The sequence below is a fragment of the Triturus cristatus genome, chromosome 4_1, assembly GCF_964204655.1.
Source record: "Triturus cristatus chromosome 4_1, aTriCri1.1, whole genome shotgun sequence".
Lineage (NCBI taxonomy): Eukaryota > Metazoa > Chordata > Amphibia > Caudata > Salamandridae > Triturus > Triturus cristatus.
In genome coordinates, this window is record NC_140585.1 from 426,116,378 (window position 1) to 426,143,409 (window position 27,032).

The window sequence follows — 27,032 nt, forward strand, 5'->3', positions numbered from 1 at the left end:
CCATGAAGGCTTTCATTAGGGGCTGCATAACTAATAGAGCTACCTATAGAAGGAAACTTTATCGGCAGAAGATACAAAACATTGAGATGGAGCTAGCTAGAATAGAGCAACAGCTGGGTCCTAACATCGCTTCCTTGGGGGTGGCAGAAAAACAGGCTAATCTGAGATGTCAGCTTGAAACCATATTACAAGAAAGATTAACTAAAAGATGGGAGGCGAGCAAGATTTCCAATTTTGAATTTGGGGAGGCTGCAGGAAAAGTTCTGGCATGGAAGGTTAAGAAAGAACAGGCTAGAAAATATATCAAAGAAATCCAAAAACATGGAGAGACCACTATTAGGACTTCAGATCGGGAAATAGGAACTGCTTTCCAAGAATTTTTTCAAGAAATATACAAGGAACAGGTCCGGGACGACCCGGAAGCCAGGGAGAGTTGGTTAAATAACATCGATTTACCACTCCTGCAAACATCACAACGGGTTAGCTTAGAAAAGGAGATTTCAGAAGAGGAGGTGGGAGTTGCGATTGGCCATTTAAAAAAGGGGAAAGCGGCAGGTCCGGATGGCCTACCTGGAGAATTATATCGAGTGATAAGCCCCGTAATTACCCCAATATTGACAAGTCTTTTTAATGGGATTCTTTTGAGAGGGGAGAATTCCCCTGAAACATGGAAAGAGGCCACGATTGTTCTCATTCCAAAGCCTGGAAAAAAGCTTTCAGAGTGTGGGTCTTATAGGCCGATTTCCCTCCTAAATAATGATTACAAAATCTTTACATCAATCTTAGCAAAAAGATTGGGGGAGGTAATCGGATCAATAATCCATCAAGATCAAAGGGGCTTTATAAGAGGACGTCAGTTGGCTGACCATACTCGAGACTTAGTGGGGGCAATTGATATTGCAACTACCTTCTCTCTCCCATTGGCCATCCTGACCCTAGATGCCACAAAAGCCTTTGATAGGGTCAACTGGCCCTATCTGGCGGAGGTTATGAGAAGATTCGGGTTGGGGGATCCCTTTTGTCGGGTAATTGAGATATTGTATAGTGCCCCCACCGCCAGAATATTAGTTAATGGCACTTTAACAGATTCGATAAAAATTACTAGAGGCACTAGACAGGGCTGCCCGTTATCCCCGTAATTATTCAACCTTTATATTGAGCCGTTTGCCTACGCTCTGAGAGAGGAAGTGGACATTCTTCCCTTTGTATTTGGTGAATGGGAGAAGCGGACAGCACTTTACGCGGATGATATCCTGGTGTATACGTCAGACCCGCGGAGAGCTTTCCCGATGGTAATTAAAAAGGCAGGAGAATTTGGGCAAATTTCTGGATATGACATCAACCCCAGTAAAACAGAGATTATGTGTTGGAACGTTCCAAATATACAGTCTACAGTCGTAACATCAATGAGATACTTGGGAATACGTATCACTCAGGATATAGGAAGCTTGGCACAGTTCAATTTAGATCGGGTTGCTACAGACTGTAGGAAACTTCTGAGATCATGGACGTTTCTGCCACTCTCGATTTTTGGGAGAATAAATCTAGTTAAAATGTCCATAATACCAAAATTTACTTTCATTTTTAACTCAATTCCCCTGTCCTTCGATCGGAAAAAATTGGAGAAATGCCAGCGAGAAATAAATTCCTTCATCTGGAATTTTAGAACAGCTAGGCTGGCCTGGAAAAAGTTGAGAAGGAGGAGGGAAAAGGGGGGGTTGGCTTTGCCAGACCTGTTATATTATGCATGGGCATTTCAGCTAACCTATTCAAGGATGCTTTTGAAAACCCCCGCAATATCATCTTTGGGGGTTATGTTCAGGGCCATGTTAAGGGGAGTAGACATACTACCGGATGGCTTTCTATTTAAGTTTGGAGACATGAAATACTTCAAGAAAGTTAGACTAAAGATTTTGCAGTCAGCCATATCAAACTGGGTTCAGATTAGAAAAAATGTCAGGCTACATTATTACTCAAACTTTGCGCCGGTCTGGGATTCTCCCGGGCTCCCACTTTGTATGCAGGACATGTTAGCAATTCCGTTAAAGGACGCTGGGATTCAAAGATGGGGAGAATTACTGGAGGATGGCAGGGTATAAGATTGGGAGGTGTTGCGGGAAAAGGTGGGTATGGCCTTTTCCAGGTTTAAATATTTACAGTTGGACAGTTGGGTACGTGCACAGAATAGGAAGGGTCTTCAAGTGGGGAAATATAGCCAATTTGAAAAACAACTTGTAGAAAAGCAAGAAGGGGGCAAAGAAGTGGCTGTCTGGTACTGGTCTATGGTAGAGGAGGCGGATGGAGATTTCATCTTACCAGATAAGTTATGGGGAAATGAGTTTGCCCTTCAGTGTGAGTATTTATGGATTAGATCCTTTTCTTTTCTTTATAAAATAGTGAAACCAGCCTGGCTAAGACGTAACCACCTGTTTACCCTGCACCGGGCCTATTTTTCACCTCTAAGGCTGTCCAAGTTTCTTCCAGGGAAGAAATGTAATAAGTGTAATTTGGCGGCTGCCTCAGATATACACATGTTTATGGAATGCCCGGTTATTAGGTTATTTTGGGAAGAAGTAACAGCTACTCTGGAATCTATTTTAAGTATATCACTGAAAGTTACTCTCCCGTTAATAATTTTTGGACTGGAGGAAAACATAAATGGACAGGCAAAGTCTTTTCTTTTTTACTCCATTATTCTCGCAAGACGACAAATATGCAAAGTTTGGGTAGAAGCTAAAGCTCCATCACACACAGCTTGGCTGACATCATTGTATGAAACTTCCAAGATTGATTTGGCCAGATCATGCTCCAATAAGAATTTGTCTTTCTGGGATCTCCTAATAAATTGGAGCTAGGATACCGGGGTTTTTTTTTTTTCCTTTCCTTTTTCCCCGGGTCCGATTATGTCAACTAGGCTCCAGAAGATCCTGGGAAGCGGTCCCCCTCGCATGTAAGCTCTGGGTCTTGTTACTACTGACTGGTGCTTCTCCGTTTTTCTGCCTAATGAGGTAGTCTCCCGCCTTATTCAACAAATCCTGCCTGGAATACGATATGGCGGATAGACTGTCAAAATCAGTCTAAGGCAGACGTCTGGTGGTTGGCTCTCGTGGGTAGATGGAGGTATTGGCAATTGAGGACAAAAAAAAAAAAAACATATTGCATGATTTTTTTTTTTTTTTTTATTTCAAATAAAAGTAGCCTTGTAGATATCTTGCATACTCTAATTTGTTTTCATGGGGGTCTTTAACGCTGCCTTGTGAGGCCTCTTATGCAGAGGCCCCAGAACAATAGAAAGACACGTGTTTAATTATGCAGTGTGTGGTGCACATGTCTTGTTGGTTCATGTCATCCATTTATAATATAAGATGGATATGTTGCAGATGAATGTACTTCATGAATTAACTTAGTACAGACTTCCCAGGGAGTAGAGCGTGTGTGGGGAACTCATGAGGTGCATGGCTAAAGTGCGGAGGGGATTAACCAAAATGTGCCCGTTCCAGACTCCCACCTACTGTTGAAGGGGGTTTATCAGGAGTCCTGGGGTATCCTTCATAGGATTATGGAGCCCTCATACACCGAAGTGTCGTACTTCATCTAAACAGATCTTGTCTGGCGGGCGCTGCGTTGCCAGACTGGCCCTGTGGAGTAGTTTCATAACTGAAGGACCTGTTCCAGGGTAGATGTCAGGCAGGTGATGCGGGCGCCTTTTCTACTGGCTGTGGCAATAGCTCATGGTTCCTTTTAAAAAGAGGATCCCCCTCTCCTCTGCACCAGCTGATGAATAGATGAGCCCCCGCCCCCACATGCTGCTTGCTGATCTCCTTGCGTTCTTGACCACACTTGTCATTCAGTAGAGCACAGCTCTGCTCCTTAGGGAGAGCAGGGGCTGGACATGTCTGTCTGCTGTTGACCGGTGTGGTCCAGCTCCCGCTCTTCTGTACTGTGCTCCTGTCTGGCCACTCGGCAGAAGAGACTAAAAGTGGAGTCTTGGAAACTAAATCTCGCGCTTCGGCTGTCCTGGCAGACTGAGATCAGTTGCGCGGTGCTCCTGTCACCGCAGTCCAGAAAGTACAGCCCCAGTGTCTTCTATTCAGAATACAGCTGGTGCTTCGAGTTCAGCCACAGACATCGAAAGGGAGCCAGGATGACAAATTCCAAAAATGTGAAAGTGGCGATTGAGGGCTGGACATGTTGAGTAGATGGTCTTTAATCTCAACTTAGATGTACGTTTTATCCTGCAGGAGCTTGCCGACGAACTGGCCCTGGTTGATATTTTGGCAGACAAACTGAAAGGAGAAATGATGGATCTGCAGCATGGGAGCCTGTTCCTTAAAACCCACAAGATCGTGTCCAGTACAGGTACGGTATGACTTTACACTGTTGGTACTTGGGATGCATTTAGGGCTTTTATCTTGATGTAGAATCCAAGGTTCATCTCTGCCTGCCGGTACTAAAACTGCTTATCCCCCCGAAATATCTTTGTATGGCAGAGCGTGAACTAGATTTACCCAGACATCTGGGTCCAGGTTACAAGTGCGTAGAACACCCACTCCCGCAGGATGTTGTCGTCCTGGGAGTTGCCCGGCCTGGTTTCAGATGCTACTTTATACTGGAGGGACACAGGACCGCCCACAGCAGAATCTGCAATGCATGCGCCCTCGGATGTGATGGAAAGCGTTAATGGGCAGTGTCCAGCTCTGTCCTGCTGCTGGAAATGCATCCACGCCTTGCTGCAACAGCTTCTTAATGGAACACTGAGAAGAACCACCACACCTGAAAGCATCTTTAAATGCCTTCAATTTAGAAGAATTAAGTACTACTTGTACTTGGAAGCAGCCTTCCAAATGTTGGAAACTGCTTGGTCTCATCTGGACTGCAGTGGAGGAACTACATGGATGGATGGATGTATATTCGGTACATGTGATATAGTGCCCAGATATACTGTTTGTATTGGCATGCCTTAGACGTCCATACATATTTAAACTCTATTACTGCCACCTCTTCTCCTTAAGAGCCCCAGGGGGGTATTGTAATCCCAGGGTGATAGAATTAAGCCACCCCCCACAAAAGAATTCAAGAAATGCTGTAGGAGCACTTTTAATTACTCCTCTATTTTCGATTTCAGATTGTGCTAACCTGCTCTGCAGATAATATAGCTTCTAATATGGACTATTTCATTGAATGCCATACACGTGTTCGATCAGCACTTCAAAGTTCCGATTTCTCATTTAGGATGGCTGCCTTAAGGCCCTGTGCTTAAAGCTCATTTACCGACCAAAACCTCTTGCAGCAGTATGCCAGGGTGGCGGCCTACCAGCAACGCTGTAACAATAGAACATAACTTTGAATATATGCAGTTCTTTTATTGGACTAAACCCGTTCTGTGAATTTTTTTCTTAAAAAAATAAACACTAATTGGTAACTATTATGCATGAAATGATATATTACAATTGTATTTTTTTAATGCGATTACCTTCAGAAATGTTTAGAAAACAAGGATTAACAGCGAACTCCAAATACCACTCCTCCTTACTATGTTCCCATAAGGTGTAATTATTAATATAGTTGTGGTTGGTGTGCAAAAAACCGCTCCTGCATCCGCCGTTAAAAGATGCAAACTGCCAAGCAGATCAACGGAATTTTGAAGGAAAGTCAGAGCGGTGCACTGCCAAATTGTTTTGTCACACCCAGTGGTCAGGTTTTTTCAATAGAAAGTCTTTATTTTGATTATCCAACAGTAATGTAAGAACAGTCTCAGCCAACGCGTTTCGTTCAGAAATTGAACTTCGTCAGGGCATGTATGAGAATGGATGTTCACTCCACAGTTCGGCAATCGTCTATTATTGTGAGTCAGTCTCAAGGGGAGCCAGTATTGCTAGCGTAGCGACTCCAAATTACTACTTTTGAACTGAGTGCCTCCTTGATAAGAGCACCATAAATAATTCTGAAGGTCGTCAAAGGTCCATGCTCTCCCCTCAAACACGTCCACCATATAAGAAAGCGCGCCAAAATTTGAAGGCAATGCTCGTGACTAAGTTAAATTTTTGAACGAAATGCGTTGCCTGAGACTGTTCTTGTATTACTGTTGTATAATCAAAATAAAGACTTTTTCTATTGGAAAAAAAAAGTGACACCTGGGTGTGACCTAAAATAACAATTTGGCAGTGCACCGCTCTGACTTACCTTCAGAAATGCTTAAACTGTAACTTCCACCTTTTACTATGTGGAAGCATGCATGTAATGACCACTGTGCTCAAGTCAAAAGGGATGTGGTTTCCAATCCTGGATTCCTCCCCCCCCCCCCCCCCCCCCCCCCCGGGTGCACATTATTGGTATCCTGTGTTAAATTATTTTGTTTTAAATATGGAAGAAACCAAACTACAGCATTCAGAATGCAGTGGGTTGTAGCATGGACACCCAAGATTAGAAACCACGTCATTGTATTAAGTGGCGTGGCCACCATATCTATTGGCGTTAGCAGAGGTATTATTGATGGTTAGACTATCAGAAAAGGGTGCTTTTTGGGGGCATGGGACCTGCTATTTTTTGTGTAACTGGCTCTGATCTTATTGGCACAGTTTATGCTGTGCAGGTAGCTAAATGTGGTGTATTGGCCATGCAAAAGCAGCTGTTGCCACCAACAGCTCGTGATAACCAAGCTCTACTGCACTGAACACCTTCAGAAAGTTTTGTACTTTACTCTGCGTTTACACATTCCGCCTCGTTTCTTAATGGCAAAAGTGCGCCTGAATTCCTTTTGCATACTTTTTTTAACTGTCCTTCATCCTATGGTACTGGTTGCATGCTTAGTGATAAAGGAAGTGACGTGCAACATGTGTGGTTCCACATGTATGGTCTTCCTCAGGTTTCAGCCTAGCATGTGTCTAGGAGCATGGTCCTTCACTGGACTGACAGATTCCTGGCTTGCATGGGGCACCTCCCCCCTATTCCCCATTTGAATGTGCCTCCTTTAATGGATTCTGGTTACTGAAATCTGGCCCCATCTAATACAGAAGTCCAACACTGGCATGGTAAACGGGTTTTGTAGTTAACAAAGCGACGTTCCTTTTCAGTGAGACTGGTGGTCTCTTGTTTGGCTGTTCATGCAGTACAACTAAGTGTGGCGTGTCGCCCCACTGTTTTGAACCACAGAAAGGACCGTCCCTAGTTGTCTTAAGAGATGCCCAATTTAGTGGGGGAAAATCACAAAAATTGACGGACTGGCATCACACACCACCAGGTGTCATGCTTCATCATCTGCCAGTCCTCTCCCTCTAAAAACCGTGTTTGATAGAGGGCGGGCATACACCTGAAGACAGGGATGCACTTCTAGACTAAGTGGGGGCCCAAACAAAAAAAGGAGTGAGTGAATTTAAGAACCATCATAGTATACCTGAACAATTTTTATTCTATGGGGTTACTATGTGGGATTAAAATATATAAGTGCGGTGAGTGGGGACCTTATCATCCCGTCGCCGCTGTGAATCAGTGATTGTTAATAGGGGGTCAACATGTTTCTGCCTGTATTGTCCACTTGGGTACGTGGCATTCGTCAGGACCTTAAATATTGGGCTTTAATCTTACCATTGGGGGCGTAGGCCTATAGCCAGCTGCCACCTGTTTAGAGAAACCTGTAAGAGAGCGGGGGTGAGACAAACCTAAAATACTCAAAATGGTTGTCATTCGGTAGACCTTGATGTGTCAGTCACGCTCCATACTTACTGCTCTCTCCTAAAGTGAAAAGGTGAAAAATGTATGAGTGTCAGGCATCTGTGTTCACTCTGACATTCATGTGAAACAAATATAGAAGTCTTACCCTATTGGAAACCTATTTGCCCCATGGGAGGGGTAGGGGGGAAATCCTTGTGGCCACATTCTGGTGGGAGACGATAAAGGATGGAAGACAAAAGGGTTAAAAACCAGACTGGTTGGGAAGGTATATCAAAGATACTGAATTAGTTAGCAGAAAAAACCGTCAGGGCGTGCTTGGTCTACTATAGTTTCAACCTGTTGGAAGAAGAAATCAGAACAATGACTTGCAGTTCAAGGCGTACTCCCCGCTAGAAAACCTAGTGCTGCATGCGTCCAGCCTCCTCCCCGGTGACATTAAGTGTAGTGCGCAGCAAGTTTTTATACTGTTGGGTGGGGTCGTGGCATGCGATATGGGTTTCAGGTGAGCGTGGCGCACAGTGATGCTGCATTTCCTGTGTCCTGAGCGAAGCATGCAGAAAGGACTGCACGTTGCCTGACCCTCGTTGGGGTGTGTCAGCACATGGCGCTGCTCTATGACACGCCGCTTCCTGTGTCCCGTCATTACCTCAGATGATTGCCTGGGGTGGGGCGGGACCAGCTGTGGTTCAATGAGCGCCTGCCATAGTTTCTGGAGATATTTAACGTGTGTAGACAAGTTATATAGAAATATGGGGAACATGTGCCCTGCTCATGAGTATTTCATGACGGGAGCAGTTACGAGTATTTACACAGAAGAAAGGAAGCAAACCCAGATTGTTTACAGTCAGGGTGGCGGTGTGGTTAAACCTACAATTAGTGCACAAGTTGATTTTACAGCTACCGCATGATTGCTGATCAAGATGATTCTAGTTTTAGGGAGTAAGGGAAACTGCGTGTAGCTCTATTCACATGTATTACTGTGTCTGTTTTGTGTTTTTGTCTTTATAATGGGTACTGTTAAGTGTATGTTTTAGTGAGCGCTAAGGGAAGTTACTTCATTTGTAGCCATGGGATATCCTCGTTCAATCCGTTTTTCCATGTCCCAAGGCGAAACACCCAACGCTGTTCTCTAACATGTAAGACATGTGAGAGGCAGCCATTGCGCTTCTGTACTACTTCCAGTACCGTCCATCTTAGATCTTTATCAGAGTGTTCTTTCTCAAGGAAGTGTTTTGTTAATTTGGTGTTATCTTTCTTCCTTCTGATAGTGCTCCGGTGCTCACTAATTCTGATCTTTACACGCCTAGTAGTCATGCCAACATACATGAGTTGGCAAGGGCATTTGAGTAGGTACACTACATTTTCTGTGTTGCAGTTAGAGAAGTTCTTTTGAGTCCATGGCCGCTCAGTACCTATGTCCACTTCTTTTGTGGTGGCCGTGAATTGGCATGATACGCAATCGCCACAGGGGTAATGTCCAGTTGGTCGTTGGTGGCCCCATAGTGTCAGTTGGTTGTCATCTGTAGCGGCTGGTGGTTTTGTATGGACTAGTTCATCCTTGATGTTCCTACTGCGTTTGTACGCAAATAGGGGTTGGGTCCAGACTTTGTCGCTGGTGTTTAATATGCGCCATTTCTTTTGAATAATGTTCTGAATTTTGTTGGACGCTGGGGTAAAGGTGGTGACACACACCATCCGGTTCGCCGGCTCCTTTGGCATATTTTCTAAAAGAGCTGCCTGGTTGTTTCGAGCTTTTTTTTTTTTTTGGCATTCTTGACCAATTTTTTGGGGTAATTTCTTGCTCTTAGTTTCATTTCTAGGGTGTCTGCTTGTTCATGAAAGTCTAAAAATTTCTGAACAATTTCTGCGGATGCGCAGAAATTGCCCTACCGGGAGGTTTTGTCTTAGGGCTTTGGGATGGAAGCTTTCAAAAAGCAGAAGGCTGTTTGTCGGTTGCTTTGTTGTGAACTCTTGTGCGTAGGCCTTCTGAAGATAGGTTGACTTCAAGGTCCAGGAATATTGCTCTTTCTTTGTCGATGGTATGTGTGTATCTCAAATGTGGATCAATGCCGTTTACCCATTCCACGAATGATTGTGCTTCTTCATTGGTACCCCTCCAGACGATCAGAACATCGTCGATGTAACTCTTCCACATTTTGATTTGATCAAGGTAGGGGTTGGTTTCCTTAAAAATATGGTCCTCCTCAAATTGGTGTACGTAGAGGCATGCCAGACTGGGAGCGAATGTGCTCCCCATTGAAGTACCTTTGATCTGGTGGTATATCACGTCCTTGAATTCCAAAAAGTTCTCACATAGTGCCAGTTCTGCGCATTCCATTATGAAGTGTTGTGGTGTGACATAGTTCCAATCTTGGTTTAGAATTATTTGCTCTACCACTTGTAAAGTGCGCTCCTGTGGTATACTGGTATATAGCGCTTCAATATCCATGGTGACCAGGGTGTCTTCCATATGATTGATAGGCATATCACGTAGGAGACAGAGAACATCCTTGGTGTCCCGTAGGTAAGTTCTTGAATTTTGGACAATAGGTGTCAGGAACCAGTCACAGAACTGGGATAGGGGTTCTAATATGGAACCGATCCCTGAGACTATGGGTCTTCCTGGTGGTGGGACCCTGTTTTTATGTATCTTCGGCAGGGTATAGAACCTGGGCATCCTAGGGTTCTCATTAATGAGGAAGTCTGCTTCATGTTGTGTAATCCAGTTGTTGGCGGTGGCTTCTACCACGATGGACTTTATTTTGGTTATTAGGCGTCCAGTAGGGTCCGTCTGATAAACCTCATAGCTGGTTGCATCGGCTAATAGTCTCAGGCACTCTTGATCGTATGCGTTTGTGTCCAGGATCACTGTGGCCCCACCTTTATCCGCTGGTTTAATCGTGATGTCTCTGTTGGTTTTGAGATTTGACATCGCGGATTTTTTCTTCCCGGGTTAGGTTTTGGAAGCCTTTTTAGATTGTGAAAATCTATCTTTTCAATTTCTGCCAATACTGCCTGTTCAAAAGCCAGAACCTGGCATGGAATGGATTGTATAGGTGGGCAAAAGGTAGATTTATTTCTTAGATCAGTATGTCCATCGTCCTTCGGTTTGTTTATTTCAGAGTCTCCAAAGAAGGCCCTGAGTCTGATTTTCCCAAAAAAATGTGCCATTTCGGTATGTAGGGTAAATAGATCATTTTGGGGAGTGGGTACAAAGCCTAAACCTTTCTGTAGTACTGATTGTTCAGGTCCTGATAGTTGGTAATTACTCAGGTTCACTATGTTCGTGTCTGTTTGCTCATTGAGGCTGTGGTGCCTTTGCCCCTGCTCCTTGTTACTGCGCCTAGTTGGTCTTCCGCGGTTTCCTCCCAGTCTACTCTTGGTCCTCTCCATTGTTTCTGTTTTCCTCTGCCTCGTCCCCTGCCCCTGGATAAAAAGGTTGTGGGCCGGGATAATAGCCAAAGTTCGGCGGATAGAACGGTGGTTGCTGCCAAAATCCATACCGATTCATTGGAGGGGCGTACATCTGTTGGTTATGGTGCGGTCTTTGTTGTTGACCTTGGTTGGTAGTACCTCCATTGTCTTCTTCGCCGCTTTCTGATGTACTGCGCTCCTCTCCTGAACTGAAAGTCCAGTTCAGGGGAGTTGGACGGGGGCGTTGCTGCTGTCTCCTTGTAGGTTGGGGTTCTGGAGCCTTGTCGTAGTACTCATCAGTCGTATAGGGGTAGACTGTATCCCTATTGAATTTCAAGACATCCTTTTGAAGTTTGGTAATCTTTGACTGGGTGAGGAATTTCCGGTATTCTTGATGGTCGTTATTGATATCGTCTAATTTTTTCTTAAAGATTTTGATATCAATAGTTGTTTTAAGTCGACTCTCGCTCTGCTGGATCTCAACAAGAAGGGCATCCGCCAGTTGTCTTGCCGTGTTAATAATGAGCGCCAGCCAGTCCTTGGTACATTTCCAGGCTATACCGGACCAGTTGATCCTGAATTCTTTATTGTTCAGAGAGTCTGGGTTCGTTGGTGACTATCAGGCCCCTGGGAGCGGTGTTCTTCCTCAGGTATTCTGTCATAAAAGCTCCATGAAGAGCTGTTCTTATCTGTTCTTTCTTCTTGGTTGTTAGAGCTTCCCATTCATCAGTTTTTTACGGTGCATGCTACTACTGTTTCTGCCAGTAGTGAGGGGGGTTCTCAGTATTTCTGTAAAGGTGTCTTCGTCAAACATGACTTCCGTCTCCATTATTAAGGAGGTGGATTGTGGCTACACCACGGACTTCCAATGTAATTATAGTATATGGGACGTTTGGCTTTTATCCAATACAGTCCTCGAAAGACTCCACAGTTGTGGAGTAGGCCCTAGTTAATGTTCCCACAGCCAAGAGGCTGTACAAAGCAAAGAACCACAGTTACACCCAGGGTCTGGCCCGGGCAGGGAACTAGAGGCGTTAGGGCACTAGAGAACAGTCAGCCTCCAACCAAAGCTATGAACCACCGAAAGGACCGTCCCTAGTTGTGTCTTAAGAGATGCCCAATTTGGTGGGGGCAAATCACAAAAATTGACTGGCATCACACACCACCAGGTGTCATGCTTCATCATCTGCCAGTCCTCGCCCTCTAAAAACCGCGTTTGATAGAGGGCGGGCATACACCTGAAGACAGGGATGCACTTCTAGACTAAGTGGGGGCCCGAACATTGTTTGACTTCAGGACTGCATAGTTGGATGCAATGGATTATAGTTTTGCTAAGTGTCACATTTATATAGAATCTACTCTTGGCCTCGTAGGATACTAAAGCATCACTTGAACTCACTCTGCCAGACAAATACCCACCTTAAACGTCTAGCGTCGCCACTTGCCGCATTTTGCCGCATTTTACATACTCTTATCTGTAGCCTCAATTTAGATGTTTCAGAGTTCATGCCTGTAAGCAGGAAAAACCTGTCCAAGGCATCACACCTAGCTTTGAAAGGTTTATGGAAGGTATGACTTGCCTGTGCATGGAGCTCCAGATGCAAGTTCATAGGGTTTTATCCTCTTCTCACTGATTTTTGTCAGCAACTTTGCTTCCTGTAATAGGGAGGCTTCCTGTAATGGTTTGCCTCCAGAACATTCTCCTACTTCAAATTAGGCACACAATATAAAATTGAACTTTCATGCCCAGCTCTTCAGTACACATCTGCACATGTGGAGGACTCAGGACTGCTCTGCTGTTCTACCCCCCTGACCTGCATCTTGGACCCAGGACCACCAGACTCCAAGGGCTAGTTGACTGGCCTCCTGATCAGAGCCTCAGGGACAGAACAAGCTCCAACCTTGAACCCAGCACCTATCCTGTGCCAGCGGTAAGTCTTGGACTCCACCAGTGGTGAGTCCTGGACATCTTGGAAGTGGGCATGTAGGTGGTATGCAAGCCCAGCTGTAGTGCTTGCCGAACACACACACCACCTCAAACTCTGCCTCTGAACCACTGCACAACAAATCTCCCCACTAGTATCTCACATCGCCTATCAGTTCCTCAAATCCAGAGCTGTGCAACACATGGCCATGCAAGGGCATCACCTTTGCTGCTCAATGCATCCTCTTCATGTTGCTTCTCATTGCTCTGCATCCAGGTTTTTGGCACTTTTGTTCAGATGGCCTGTCATTAGCTGGCCCATGCTCCATCATGGTCAGCTGTGACTTTGTGACTTTGTTCTAGTCTAGCACAACCAGTTAACAGTCTGGTGCTTTTTGGCCTTTTTACTTCAATCTTTGAAATTGCAAATCTCCAGTTCTGTAGAACCTTGTCTTTTGGTCTAAAATAACTTTTTACCCTCTTGAAACCGTTGTAGGATTTTGTGTGGTGTTGCACTTTATTGCTGTTGGGATTGCTGCACAAACCATTCACACATTGCCTCCAAGTTAAGCCCATCTGCTCTGTGCCAAGCTACCAGAGGGATGAGCACTGGTTAACTTGGTGTTTGCTTGGGACTTCACTCTAAGGATTGTGCTTGATGCTAGAGTAGAGTTTTACAACTCCACCAGCAACCCAATTTCATACAGCTGATGTTTCTACTTAGAAATTGAGCCAACATTGATGGCAATTGAAGGTCTTCAAAATCGGATTGTAAATTGGGAGCTGAATTGTAGGTATTTATCTTTATGCTAGGAGTAGAACCAATTTCTTCAAGTGTCCTGGTTTTCAAACAGTTAAACATCAGTCATTTAAGTTCCACAACTCCGTTCAGGTCTTGTTAATCTACACTTTGTTCCCTCCCCCCCGCCCCCACCCTTATGGAAGTGTCTTTGTTAATGGTGCCACTAATCTGGTGATTCTACATTTTCTGTGCAGATTATGCAGTCTCTGCAAACTCCAGGATTGTGGTCATTACTGGTGGAGTCCGCCAGCAAGAAGGGGAGAGTCGCCTCAATTTAGTCCAAAGGAACGTCAATGTCTTCAAAAACGTCATTCCGCAGGTTGTGAAGTACAGCCCTAACTGCATCATCCTTGTGGTTTCCAATCCAGGTGGGCTAAAATGATTTGATGTGGGATGGGTGGGATTGGGGTAGTTGAGCGGGTTGAGTTTAGAAACCTTAAACATTATTTTTAGACCTAAGCAAATGTATACTTTATTTTGGTTTGTTAGTGGATGTGCTCACATACGTGACCTGGAAACTGAGTGGGCTCCCTAAACATCGTGTGATTGGAAGTGGATGCAATCTAGATTCTGCTCGTTTCCGTTACCTTATGGCTGAGAAGCTTGGGGTCCACCCTTCCAGCTGCCATGGCTACGTTTTGGGAGAGCATGGAGACACCAGTGGTAAGTCCCTTTACATTTGTTTCTGGAAACTGTATGGCCCTGCAGCATGCCCCATAATTTGTAGCTTGGCTGTTTGGCCTAGCTATTTAACAGACTTCAGAAGAGACGGATACTGATTACCACCATCCTGTGTACCTTTGCTGGCAAAAGAGGGTGCACATACTTGTGACCATGGAACAGCTTTTGGCAAACCTTTCATTTCTCTGGTGCACCATTCCTGTATCTCTGCGTAGGAAGGCAGAGGGAGCCTAGTTCAGGTACAATTCACATTAAGACGTAACCTATTTCTTGAGGTGCTGATAACCTCTACCCATTCAGAAGGGTAGGGGATATAAATCAGGCAATATTAAATTGCAGTTCTGAGGTGTATATTCAACCTGGATCCAACCCAGTTGAGCAGGCATTCGATTACTTAGTCAGCTGTGAGCAAATTTAAATTTAGTAACTGTAGAAATATGACTTACTAATGTAAGTAACAACCATGCCAATAAATTGATCTATGAAATTATTCAGTGGTGCTTTAGTCTTGTGGGAGTGTAAAGTCATGAGGCAAATACCATTTTGTGGAACAATCCAATTAGGATTGGCTTAACATTGACCCAGTAGGGAATGACCCTTTTATAAGGATTACTCCTGGCTTGAACTTCCCATTTTTACAAATTACTGCTTACTCAAGTATGTTAAGTACAACACAGGTTTCACCATTTTCCTGTCCTCCATTTACAATAATTGTCAAATGGATGTTTTGGTGAGCTATGTAAGCAGGCAATCTCCACGCTAAATAAAAAGCATGCGTCACTCTGGCGGCTGGGCCGGAGGCGCAGTGAAGTGCTTTTCTGAACTGGTCCAGACTAATCAGTGCTGGGTCATCCTGTTGTAATGTCTGTTTATAAACCGTGTGATACAGAAGTGCAAAGCTTCTCGGGGCCAGAGTCCTGAGTCTCGACTGGGCGAAGATGCTCTAGGCCAAATTACCAATTTGGCAATCCCCCCAACCCCCAATCCACGGAGTTTCTTCAGTTTTATATGAAAGGGCCAAGAAAATAGGCTGGTAGATGCCACTCGACTGTGCTAATGAATGGCCATAAGAGAACGTCTGTGTATTACAACACTTGTAGGAGCAAGGGGACTAAAACCGGATTGTGCCAATTGATCAAGGAGGCGTCATGTCCTGGTGCTGATACATAAATGGGTGCCTCATAGGATTGTGCTTTTAGCAACTTATCAAGTGACTCAGTAGTAGACCAAGTCGCCTCTTTGGACTCCTGAAGTTGCTTATTGCCTTTCATAGAAACACCTCGAAGTCTTGACTGGCCCAAGAAGGAATATATTCCGAAAATCACTTTAATAGTCTTAAGCGGGGATGCGTACCTGCCCCATGCTTTTCTCCCTTAAATGCTGTTTTTCCATAAGGACGATGGGTGTTCTCTTATGCTAGGATGGCTTACTTCATTGGGCTCACTTATCTGTGTAGCTTCATTTGACAGGGACCTGCTCATTTAACTATTTTAGCGAAGATGTAGTTGTGGCTACTAGTCTAATTTAGAATGAGGGACCCTATCAAGGTGAGACTCCTGTTGTATGTATTATGACTTATTTGTGCAACCTGTTTAGTGAGTCTAAGCGTCCTAAATTTCTAAACATGGAGTTTTTTTTTAAAGAATACAGTAAATAGTTACATTTACTATTAAACATGTACGATTTTTACAGTGTTAGCAGTTTGTCACTTGTGGGTTATCCTGTTTTTACTGTAACCTGTTAATCTTCACATATTTGGGGTGCAGCTAATTGTAACTATTTTAAGTAATTGGAAAGGCTACATACACACCACACTTGGCATCCATCAGTGAAACTTGTTGGTTCATACAGGATGAAGCTCCTTTCTCCTAAAGTTTTGTTTGCATGATACAGAAGTAAGACAATTGGAGCTAAATCTTGCAAACATGGCCATTAGCGTGATATAGACCTAGTACATACACATAGGAACAATGGCGATACCAGGGTACACTGTATCTATTAAAAGATAATCCTGAAATAAACTGTTTGATTACAAATTCTATTTATGTGATAAATTCCATCCGAACAATTGCAGATCTCACAATTGTCCAATTCATTTACACTAGTTGACTGTTTACCCTTCTCCCAATGCTTTTTCCATAAGCACTGGTCTAGGCTATATGGCCCCTGGTCTAGGCTGTCATTCCTTGTCTGCCATTGTTTGCTGACGATATTGTATTAATAGATGTACACCAGAAAGGATCAGCTGCTACTTAGTTTTGAGCTTTGATTATAAACGTAAGAATTTTAAAGAATTTTTGGTGAAGATTTGGCTGAAGTACTAGGAAATTACTCTTAGTGGATGCACATGTTTGGGAGTCCCATTTCAGAGCAATACAACCTTTAATAGGCACATGGAAAATCAAGAGGCTATGGTGACTTCAGTTGGCATGGATTTGACAACTTTGTTAGTAGGCATGGAGTCATTTTACAAAGCTAAACTGTGTGGCAGGGCCACTGTCCCTTGCAAGATATGTTCTGTTAAAATATTTTGGTAAGTGTACGCCCACAAGAGGTTCCTTGCTGCTAGGCTGTCAATAAAAGAAAGCTAGGGTTAAGCCAGTAAAGTGTTGGACAAGCCGGGTCATCAGTGATCACTTTAAGCACATCCAGTTGTATTCCACTCCAATCGCAATTAAAAGGTTCCAGAGTATAAGCCTCTGCAGAAAAATCCACAAAGGAGGAATTGAACGTTCGGTCAAATGCACAATATTTGCCTAAATAGCTGCCAGGCAGTTTTCAAGTGACCCTGACTTGACCGTAGCAAAGGACCAAAATTAAATTCTGAATTGACAGTTTCTAGCAGAGACTTTACAGCATTTGGCACTATTGCTGAAGCAAAATGCATGCAGATTAAAAATTCTGATTTGGCTAATCTGGTCTTCAAAATCTCAAATGATTTGTTTAGTAGTCGGATGAGGGTTTTTTCTTTGTATTGGAGTTCTTTATGGAGAAGGTATTTGTGAGATGCATTAATCATTTTGGAAAAATATGCTTGTTTTACACTAAAGCTGCTTCACCAGATTTTGAGATTTAAATATGGTTTTAAGACCATTTCGCATTCATTAAGATGGCTTTTGTTCTACAGGCGACATAAGATTCAATGTCTGGAAGGTAACTAGCAATTTGCTAATATCTGAAACCTGATGATTAAACTATCTGACCTAGGACAAAGTCCATACTGCTGGACTAGACTTGGCCCAGTATATGGGCTGGCAATGGCAAACTTTTGAGTTCTACACGTTTAATGCCAACCTGGATGTTTTCTGCCTGATTGTTCTGCTCAGTAACTGATGTCTCCAATTGCCACCAAGTGGGAGCAATGGAGTTGAGAGTTCAGCATTTCAAATTTTTCTGGCGGGAAAGGGGCAATAGAGGATGACTCTTTAATGCCTTGAAGCCTGGGGCATCGTGCCCACAAACTGCTTCCAGGCTAGAACATTTCCCTTGACCTCTTTGGCCTCCTCTAACCTGCCACATGCACGTGTGAGTAAATGTGCTTCTGGATCCAATTTTATTGCCCCTCCACCTCAGGACACTCTAAAACCATAACTCTACTTGTTAAGTTTACTTGGTCTAGCTGGTGGCTGCCAGTGTGTACAGTTTGGACATAGCCATATGCCAATCAGTCTTGACCCTGCTTCTCATGGAAACAGTCCAGCCTGAACTGCCAAGCTAGCTCTCGCTGGACCAGAAACAAGCAACCTGGGACCATCGCTGTATCCTTGGAGTGACCAGAGCTAAATCAATGGCATGGTGACATGTGCGTGCGCACACGGACAGCCTGCAGTACATGCAATGTGACCACTTTTCTTAATGTACAATTTAACCAAATTGTATGTAGAATGTTCACTTCAGTCCCCACTATCAATCGGTGTGAAAACTGGGCCAGAAATGACAGCAATAGGTAGACTGAGGACACTAGAGTTGGGTCTGCTAGACTGTAGACTTGTGCGAGAACCATACATTGTCAATACTAATAAGAGGAGCAAAGGCTGGACTGACGGTAGAAACAGGGTTTTAAGTGGGAGAGGTGTATGTGCATTTCTTTAAATGTTTGAGGGTTTATGTATGTCGTCTCTCCTAGAAGCCATTCCTGGTGTCGGGGAGTGTATTGGGTGCACCAAATATAAGGGGCTAATTTCGGACATATGTATTTCAGAAAATGCTGGTGTACTAAAATAACGAATTTTAAATATCCTCCAGCCAATGTATTGCCTCAAAGATTGACTACCATAATGGTATGTGTGTGTGTGTGTGTGTGTATATAATATATATGTGTATATCATACTTGTAGCTACATTATTCACATCAACTCTCTTTATTTTGACTAATATACACTTCAAGGTACATAGATGTCAAGTTTAGAACAGCAATTCTATACTTGCCTACATATATTTACCACCGTGACAGGGTGTTCGTTATTCTGAATATATTGGGATACACATCTGGGTGATCACTGGTAGGAATCGTGTAACATGGTCACTATTGTGATAGTTTGTGGTTACCACTGCATCAGTTGTCCGTCTTTAGTAGCTGGGACTGTTTATCAATCAAAAGTAGCTTTTGTTTAAGATGTAGACCCCTGCTAACCAGAGACTGGAATGAGAGGCTGCACAAGTATGAGTTCGTAGAGGTCCTGGGAGTGCAGAGACTAAAAGGTGCCAAGTGAGTTGGGGGGGGGGGGGGGGTAGAGGGGAGTAGGGAGTACACTAAGTGGGGTAGTCTAACCTGAGATGTAGAGCCTCGTGCTTCATCATATTTAGCAGCAGTGGTCTTTCTAATGCCAAAGGAAAATACTCTTCAATCGGGGCTGTTCGCACATCTGTATTCCTGAAGTTAACTCTGCAATAGGAACACTGATGTGAATGGATAACTCCTCATTAAACAGGGTTTGTGATTTTTATTTTTTATACTGTCTGTAGTATTCAAGCTGTGGTTGTCCTATTGCAGCGTGTAAAGTTTCGCAGCCATTTCCGATGCTGTCTGTTTGCTTTCCCGGGTTTCCATGCACATGTTTGACATACTACCATAAGTGCCAGTCCTGCACCTTGAAAGACCACTGCAGGTGTTCACCCTGGTAACTGCTTGAGCTGGCAGTTGAACCACGAACCCTAATCTGCCAACACCTTGAAGCAAGAACTGAAAATGTCACTTTCTGCTCTAATTCCGAGGGGTTGCTTTCTGTTTTTAGTGCCGGTTTGGAGTGGAGTTAATGTTGCTGGTGTTCCCCTTCAGTCACTGAATCCAGACTTTGGCACCGACAAAGACTCCGAGACCTGGAAGGAGGTTCACAAGCAAGTGGTTGACAGGTATGGAACAAATGGCTTACAATGCTATGAACTATACTTGTCTTATGACGGGATCTGTAGAAGAGGGCATGTTAATGACCATAAACCTTTTGGATTGCATGGCTTAACCAATAAAGCTTAACTCTGCTGTGTGGGGGCACCTTCCATGATACTTTATGAGCACCTAAGATTACTGGAGTCCCCTTTGGTGGGCCTCCTGGTAGTCACATAGTATCTTGGCCAACATTGTCACATGCTCCCCGTCCACAGAGTAAGTTGATGATCGTGAGATCTCTTGGCTGTGGGGATTGCTGTTATCATTTTGTCTTGGTTCCCTTAGTCTGTGAGAACCATGTCTGTTTAAACAGATACTACTTGACTAAAATGGATTGCTAGTTTATATCCTCTTTTGTACTACCTCATGTATGTAAACTGACCAGAGATATCTGAAGCCTCATTTGCAAATACCCAACCCCTCCTTGTACAAACATTGTACTATGAGTTTGAAGGTGAAGTCCCGCCTAGAGGCCGGTGCGTAATAGATTCTCTTCCCAGGAAGCCTTTGACTCCGAGGTGTTCACACCACCACCTCCCCTCCTTCTGCTAATCCCTCAGCACACACAAAGCTGTGTAGGACTTGGTGCGACCCCCCCCCCCCCCCCCGGCCATTTTGGTACATGGGACTCGTTTCCAGTGCATCACTTGAGGTGTGAACTCATAAACACGTCCGCCTTGGGTTATTTGTCCGGTTGATGCAGTTCATCACATTCCACTTGGTAGACCGTCCCAACTTGTAGCCACCTATTGTGATAAGTTCCCCAAATATCAGATTTGGCTGGAATATCGGCAATCGACAGACCTTCTATACAATGTGTGAAACTTTCATTATTAACTTGTGCTCTTGTGACTTTACAGTGCTTACGAAGTGATCAAGCTGAAGGGATACACCAACTGGGCCATTGGTTTTAGTGTTGCTGATGTGATCGAGAGCATTGTAAAGAATCTAAGCAGAGTTCATCCAGTGTCCACTATGGTTAAGGTAAGCTCGTCATGGGGAACGCGCTCAATGTTACTAATTAAGTCCTACAGTTACTGCAACTGGATTGTAACCTTTTTAAATTTGACGCCAAACATCGTAAATGTCTAGAGATGTTTCACCTGCCTGCTTCATGGTGACTTGTCTAATTTCTACTTTGAATATGTCTTTCTCGGATGCTGTATCGACTTCTGAATAAAATGTTTATGCATGTACATGTTTCACACTAACGCTTACTGATCTTTTCCAGGGCATGTATGGCATAGAAAATGAAGTGTTCTTGAGCCTTCCTTGTGTCCTCAATGCCAACGGGCTCACCAATGTCATCAACATCCCGCTCAAGGACGATGAGAAGGCTCAGCTGAAGAAGAGTGCAGACACACTCTGGTGCATCCAGAAAGATCTGAAGGACCTGTAAATGCTGCATCTCAGCTTGACGTGGGCATTTGGGGCACATGTTAGGATGAACACTATCTTTGTAGCAGTAAATGTGCTCAGTTAAATAAAACTTTAAATGTTTGACTGGAATAGAGGTGCTTGTGCTTCTTTGCTGTCGGTCTCGCAAAGGAAATCCTTACCTTGGTTTGTGTTTGGTGCTGGAGTGTTATTTTTGTATAGCGCGACAATTACCCAGAGGCATCTAGATGCTGCAAGGATGAGGAGAGGCTACCTGTTAAAGGGTGAACCAAGCTTCACGAGCCTTTCTAAATGTCAATCGGTCGGTGTGACTTGATGTGCAGGGGAGGGAGTTCCAAAGTTTTGCAGTAGGGGTCTCCACTTTGTCCACCCCAAGCATAAAGCCTAAACTTTGGGGGGGAGAGAGACTCCTTTCGTAGCAGTCCTAGAACAGCGATTGCTCTGGCTGGTACCATCTGAGCCGGTCTTTGCGGAAGTTTGGGCCTAAATTGTGTACGGCCCTAAAGGCGATACATAGAGCCTTGAAGCTCTCTGTTTTACAGAGACAAAAGCTTCAGTAATGCAGGTTTGGCTGAGATTTAGGGGAATACCAATAGCCTATTCGAAAAGCTTTAATTCATGGTCCGTACTGGTATTTGGCAATGTAACCAGCGCACCTCAAACTGCTGTGGCAGCTTAAAAGAAGGAAAACTGGTATTTCAACTCTTAACTTGCTTATCCGGCACTGCTGTTGACACTAGGCAGCTGGCAAGCTGTATACAGTGTGATCGCTGCACCTTTCTATACCTGCAGGCTCAGGTGTAATCGTTCAGTTATGCCACTGGTGGCATGGGCCTTTTATTATAAACTGGAAGTGTATGAAAGGAGCTGGCATCAGATTTCAATCAGTGAAACTATTTGTGTTATCAAGGATGAGAGGATGGTGTCCAAACCATGACTATTAGCAATTCCGTCAAAGTTGCAAGGTTTAATAGACTGATTAGTTTATCAAATAAGCATATATCTGAATGTGTATAGAAAATGCAAAACCTGCCCCAAGTACAGAATGTAGAACTATATAGTGGTTCCATAATTTGACGTCGCTAAGCTGAAGGCATCGATTGTAACTAGGGGAAATTCTAAGCAAAGGTCTCTAACAAAAATAAGGTTTGGGGATAATATGCGCAGGTGTTGGAGAGGGGCTCCAGCATCAGAGGTGGAAAGTTGGCAGTTTGAGGAAGATCTTTCCTTGGTGATGGATGTGCTAAGCTAGTCTAGTCCACAAATCAAACGATATTCTCTCCATCTCCCTTGGATTCCACCAATGGGGTGGCCGTGCCCTCTGGGAGCAGGTAAACTCCTTACTTCCCATCTGAGGATAAAGGCTCTCGGAGCTGCACAACCAGTGGTCTGGCCTGTCTGGTACAGAAGGATCTTTCTCATTATGACACAACGCTAGTAGTCTATTCACAATACAATTTCTAAAGTGTGTGGTTTCGCTTAACTATGGAGGATAATACACCTGCAAGTGAGAAGAAAGTGAAAATACTTCAGAACCAACAGTACATTTAATTTAGGTTGTGGCACTGTTGGGTTAAGCGTAAAAATCAGTTTATGCATTCAGCTTGTTCAATCTATTGTAATTCAATCTAAATGTGGCTTGGTTATATTCATGTTCTGCCACTAACTTCCAGATTAATGTATTGGCACATTGAATAACATATGATTAGTAATACTATGTTACAAAATTCAGCTAGTCCATGGCATTGGACCCTTGAACGCCTCATCAGGGGTAGTAAGCACTATGTAAACACGAAAGCTTGGTTAGTAATGCAAGTGTGCATCTATGACCACTTTGTCATGTAGGGGATAAGATTGTGGCAGGGGTTCTAAACTGCTACACCAGACAGACTTATTGAGCAAATGACTTGGGTACATTCGTCATTATCATGCGTTTTCTTCACATTGGTGTCTGAAACAATCTGTAATGCTTGGTCGGACCAAAGGGATGTATAATATTGTATTAGCTTGTGCCTAGAAAGTGTGGATATGGTGCCCAAAGCACATTGGTAACTATTGCACGTCCAGCAGCAGTACGATTTTAGCCTGATGGCTTGTTTTAACTGGAATTTCAACGGCATATATTTTTGATCCTGTGTATTGAGCCAGTTTTTTATGAGAATATGCGGTTTAGCTTTGTATCTAAACCGATGGATCCCTGGTATGAAAAGCAAGTGTTAAAAATTCTGCTGAACATGAGGCCCAATTATGGTATGTTGAGGGGAGAGGAGGAATTAGGTAGAAAGGCATTTTTACGAAGTGTGCTAATTGAGTAGGCGTAAGATGGAAGATAGTGGGGAGAAAGGAAGGGGGTGAAGGGACTGGAATGAGGGTAGTTAAGCAAGGGGAGGTAGAAGGGGGAGAGGAGCGAATAGCTGTCTGGGAGGGTCTTGCACCAGAGAAATGGAAATATACGGAGAGACAGGGATGGGGTTGATTAGGACGATGAGGTAATCGTAGGGAAGTCAGTAACCGAGTGAATGGGAGTTACATACATATAGGAAGAGTGAAGGAATCATTAATGAAAAGAACCAGTTGGTTTGGTACAGGGAAGAAAATATCACGGAGTGTTCTAGTCGTCAGTTAATAGTGAAATGATGCGCAACTTGTACCATAAGCAGAGCAGTGAGATGGATTGTACATACATTGAATGGTTTTTAATATGTCCTATTGTTGTTTTCAGTTACCTCTGAAGAAGGGCCCCCAGAGGCCCGAAATGCATTGGGTGTTAATAAAACTGCTTCTGATGTACGTGTTTTCAGAAAAGAGTTTCGGATGGCCCACGTAAACATGAGAATTAGAAAATAGCGTTTTCCATGCATGTGGATTTGAATGGTTTATAGCATAAGAGGAGGAATTGTGGAGTATAAATGCCAAAGAAATGAGCAGATTTGCAAATGCAACATTGGCTGTGCCACTGGTTTTGGGGTTTAAAAAATAGCCCCAAGTTGATGTTTAGTTAATACGTGCGTTTGGGCTAGGCACGTCACCAGTGATCAAGCACACTGAAGATTAATCCGGACATTAAAGACATGAGGAACATTAGTCAAACAGAAGGTGTGCAACCCTTTATATATGAAGTTGTTGACGGTTCTTGCCCTACCGTGTTAGCACCCTTTGAGTTTAAAACAAGAACATTACGTTGTCGCTTTTCACATGCAGGGCAGAACAGTTCATCAAGCATGTTTATTATGAGGTTCAGGAAGTCAGACGAATATTGAAATATTGGACATTGTACAATCATTAGACCGCGTTCTTATTTAAAAATGGGCAGTTGCACGGATCATTAACAAAGTTGCATGGATTTTAACATGAATCTGTAATTGTTTGTGAACATGGTTATGTTTTTAGTACGTAGTTAAAATGCATTATGGGAGTTTGAGTGTTTTAGGCAGGTTCGACTGATTATTGGTTCAGGAAAACACCACGTGGCAAAAGGGGGAGGGATGAAGAGTTTAAATTTGGGTAATGGAAGACGGCAAGTTAAATTGTCGGTGCAGTAAGTGAGGAGGACGATTACTTGATAGCAGGTACGTGAGAAAAGAAAGAATAAGGTTGTTTGTAACTCGAGAGGGGTGGTTGGGAGAGTCTGTTGGGGGGAGAGGAGGAATTGGGTAGAAAGGCATTTTTATGAAGTGTGCTAATTGATGAGTAGGAGGAAGATGGTGGGTTGAAAGGAAGGGGATGAAGGGACTGGAATGAGGGTAGTTAAGCAAGGGGAGGTAGAAGGGGGAGAGGAGCGAATAGCGGACTGGGAGGGTCTTGCACCAGAGAAATGGAAATATACGGCGAGACAGGGATGGGGTTGATTAGGACAATGAGGTCATTGTAGGGAAGTCAGTAACCGAGTGAATGGGAGTTACATACAAATAGGAAGAGTGAAGGAATCCTTAATGAGAACCAGTTGGTTTGGAATAAGGAAGAAAACATCACGGAGTGTTCTAGTCGTCAGTTAATAGTGAGATGATGCGCAACTTGTACCATAAGCAGAGCACAGTGAGATAGATTGTACATACATTGAATGGTTTTTAATATATGTCCTGTTTCAGTTACCCCTGAAGAAGGGCCCCCAGAGGCCCGAAATGCATTGGGTGTTAATAAAACTGCTTCTGATGAATTATGCTTTTGTACATGTTTTCGGAGAAGAGGTTTGGATGGCCCACGTAAACATGAGAAACATAGAAAATTGCATTTTCCGTGCATGTGGATTTGAATGATTTATAGCATAAGAGAAGGAATTATGGAGTATAAATGCCAAAGAAATGAGATTTGCAAATGCAACATTGGCTGTGCCACTGGTTTTGGGGTTAAAAAATAGCCCCAAGTTGATGTTGCCCAATTATGGTACCAATTATTCAAAAGTGCACAGGGAAGTAGCAGAGGTTTCTTCTGGTAACAAATGGCCATCTTGAGCCCCTAGAATATTCACTAGGTTAGAGCTATGTTGTGTGTTTTCTACATGGTCCATTGTTGATTTCCTGTAGGCCTCATTGTATTTTGTAGGCCTCATTGTATTTTGTAGGCCTCATTGTATTGTGCATGTTACCATATAAACATGCTTGCTTTGTGCCACATGTTTTCACACAACCTGCACGTGTTCTTTTCCTGGGATTTAGTCTGAACATCATAGACCAGGTCAAACTACCATGGCCCTACATTCTCTCTGGTCGGGCACTAGACATAAAAGAATGCAGCTGCTGTTTGTGGGCACAAATGTCTTGGCATGTAACTGAGGAGAGTTCTAAAGCACACACTGAGGGAAGGTCCCTGAGGCAAGATTACCATGTCAGCTGCGATGTAGAACGTCCATGTATGCGAAGGTACAGGGTCTTCCACAAATCCCAGAGAACTGATCTATCCTTTCTCTTCAGTAGGAAGGGGGTGTTTTTAGGCTAATGTGTTATAACATTACTGAGATTTTTATGGTATATAGATTATTAACCGTGCCAGCAATATTTTTGCTATCCATTTGGTTTCCAATTGTGGTGCAAATACTGCATCTTGCGGAACAGTTAAATATTCGAAGCTTCATTCGTTTATCTTATTGTGGACAAGTACAAGGGAGAGCGAAAGGGTGTCCTGTTACTGTGATCCTTGAGGGGATCTAAAGTGTTCTGGGGTGCCAACTTGCTTGTTTCTCTGGACAGGTTGAGAAGGCAGGCTAGGCACTATAGCTAGTTGGGCTCATAGATACTTCGGTAGCATGGTGACTTGGTCCTTACATGTCAATGTTACAGGGTCCTAAGCATAGTTTTCCTCTGAACAGAATCCCTGCAACATTGCCAGTTTTCAAAATGCACGTTGTGTTAAAGATATGTCCAGGGAATGTCAATAAATGCCAAAACCCAGATGCCCTCAAAGCAACATTCTAGAAGGCTTATTGTTTGTAATGCATGCCTAACAATAGGGGGCTAAGAAGCACCCTCCACCGGATTGCCCTTTCAAAACTGCATTGCCAGACCAGCCTCCACATTGCCTAGTACCAGTTTTTAAAACCCTACAACGCAGTACATTTTGTCAAATTTCTTTTTTCTACACTAGCCAGGCAAGTAATTTGCAGTATATAAAGAACTCCAACTGCGCCTAGCCAGTGTAAGCAAAATGGGTTACTAAACATGGAAGTTGCCATAGGCCAATTAAGCCACAAAAAAACAATCACAAAGTACCATATTTAGCAGGTGGGGGTCTATCCCTGAGTTTACTTGGCTTTGTTTTTTA

The 27,032-nt window shown here is 43.6% G+C and overlaps 1 protein-coding gene across 2 annotated transcripts in view; it reads left to right on the forward strand.

Moving 5' to 3' along the window:
- The window catches only part of LOC146855070 (L-lactate dehydrogenase B chain-like), a 31,828-nt gene extending 10,442 nt beyond the window's left edge, over positions 1-21,386 (forward strand). For both annotated transcript variants that reach the window (XM_085652558.1, XM_085652557.1), the window contains exons 3-8: positions 4,242-4,359; positions 14,006-14,179; positions 14,301-14,474; positions 19,726-19,843; positions 20,738-20,861; positions 21,109-21,386. In XM_085652558.1, the coding sequence (XP_085508684.1) occupies positions 4,242-4,359; positions 14,006-14,179; positions 14,301-14,474; positions 19,726-19,843; positions 20,738-20,861; positions 21,109-21,276 (876 nt within the window). In that variant the 3' untranslated portion in view covers positions 21,277-21,386. The remainder of the gene's footprint in view (positions 1-4,241; positions 4,360-14,005; positions 14,180-14,300; positions 14,475-19,725; positions 19,844-20,737; positions 20,862-21,108) is intronic.
- Positions 21,387-27,032: the final 5,646 nt, after the last annotated feature.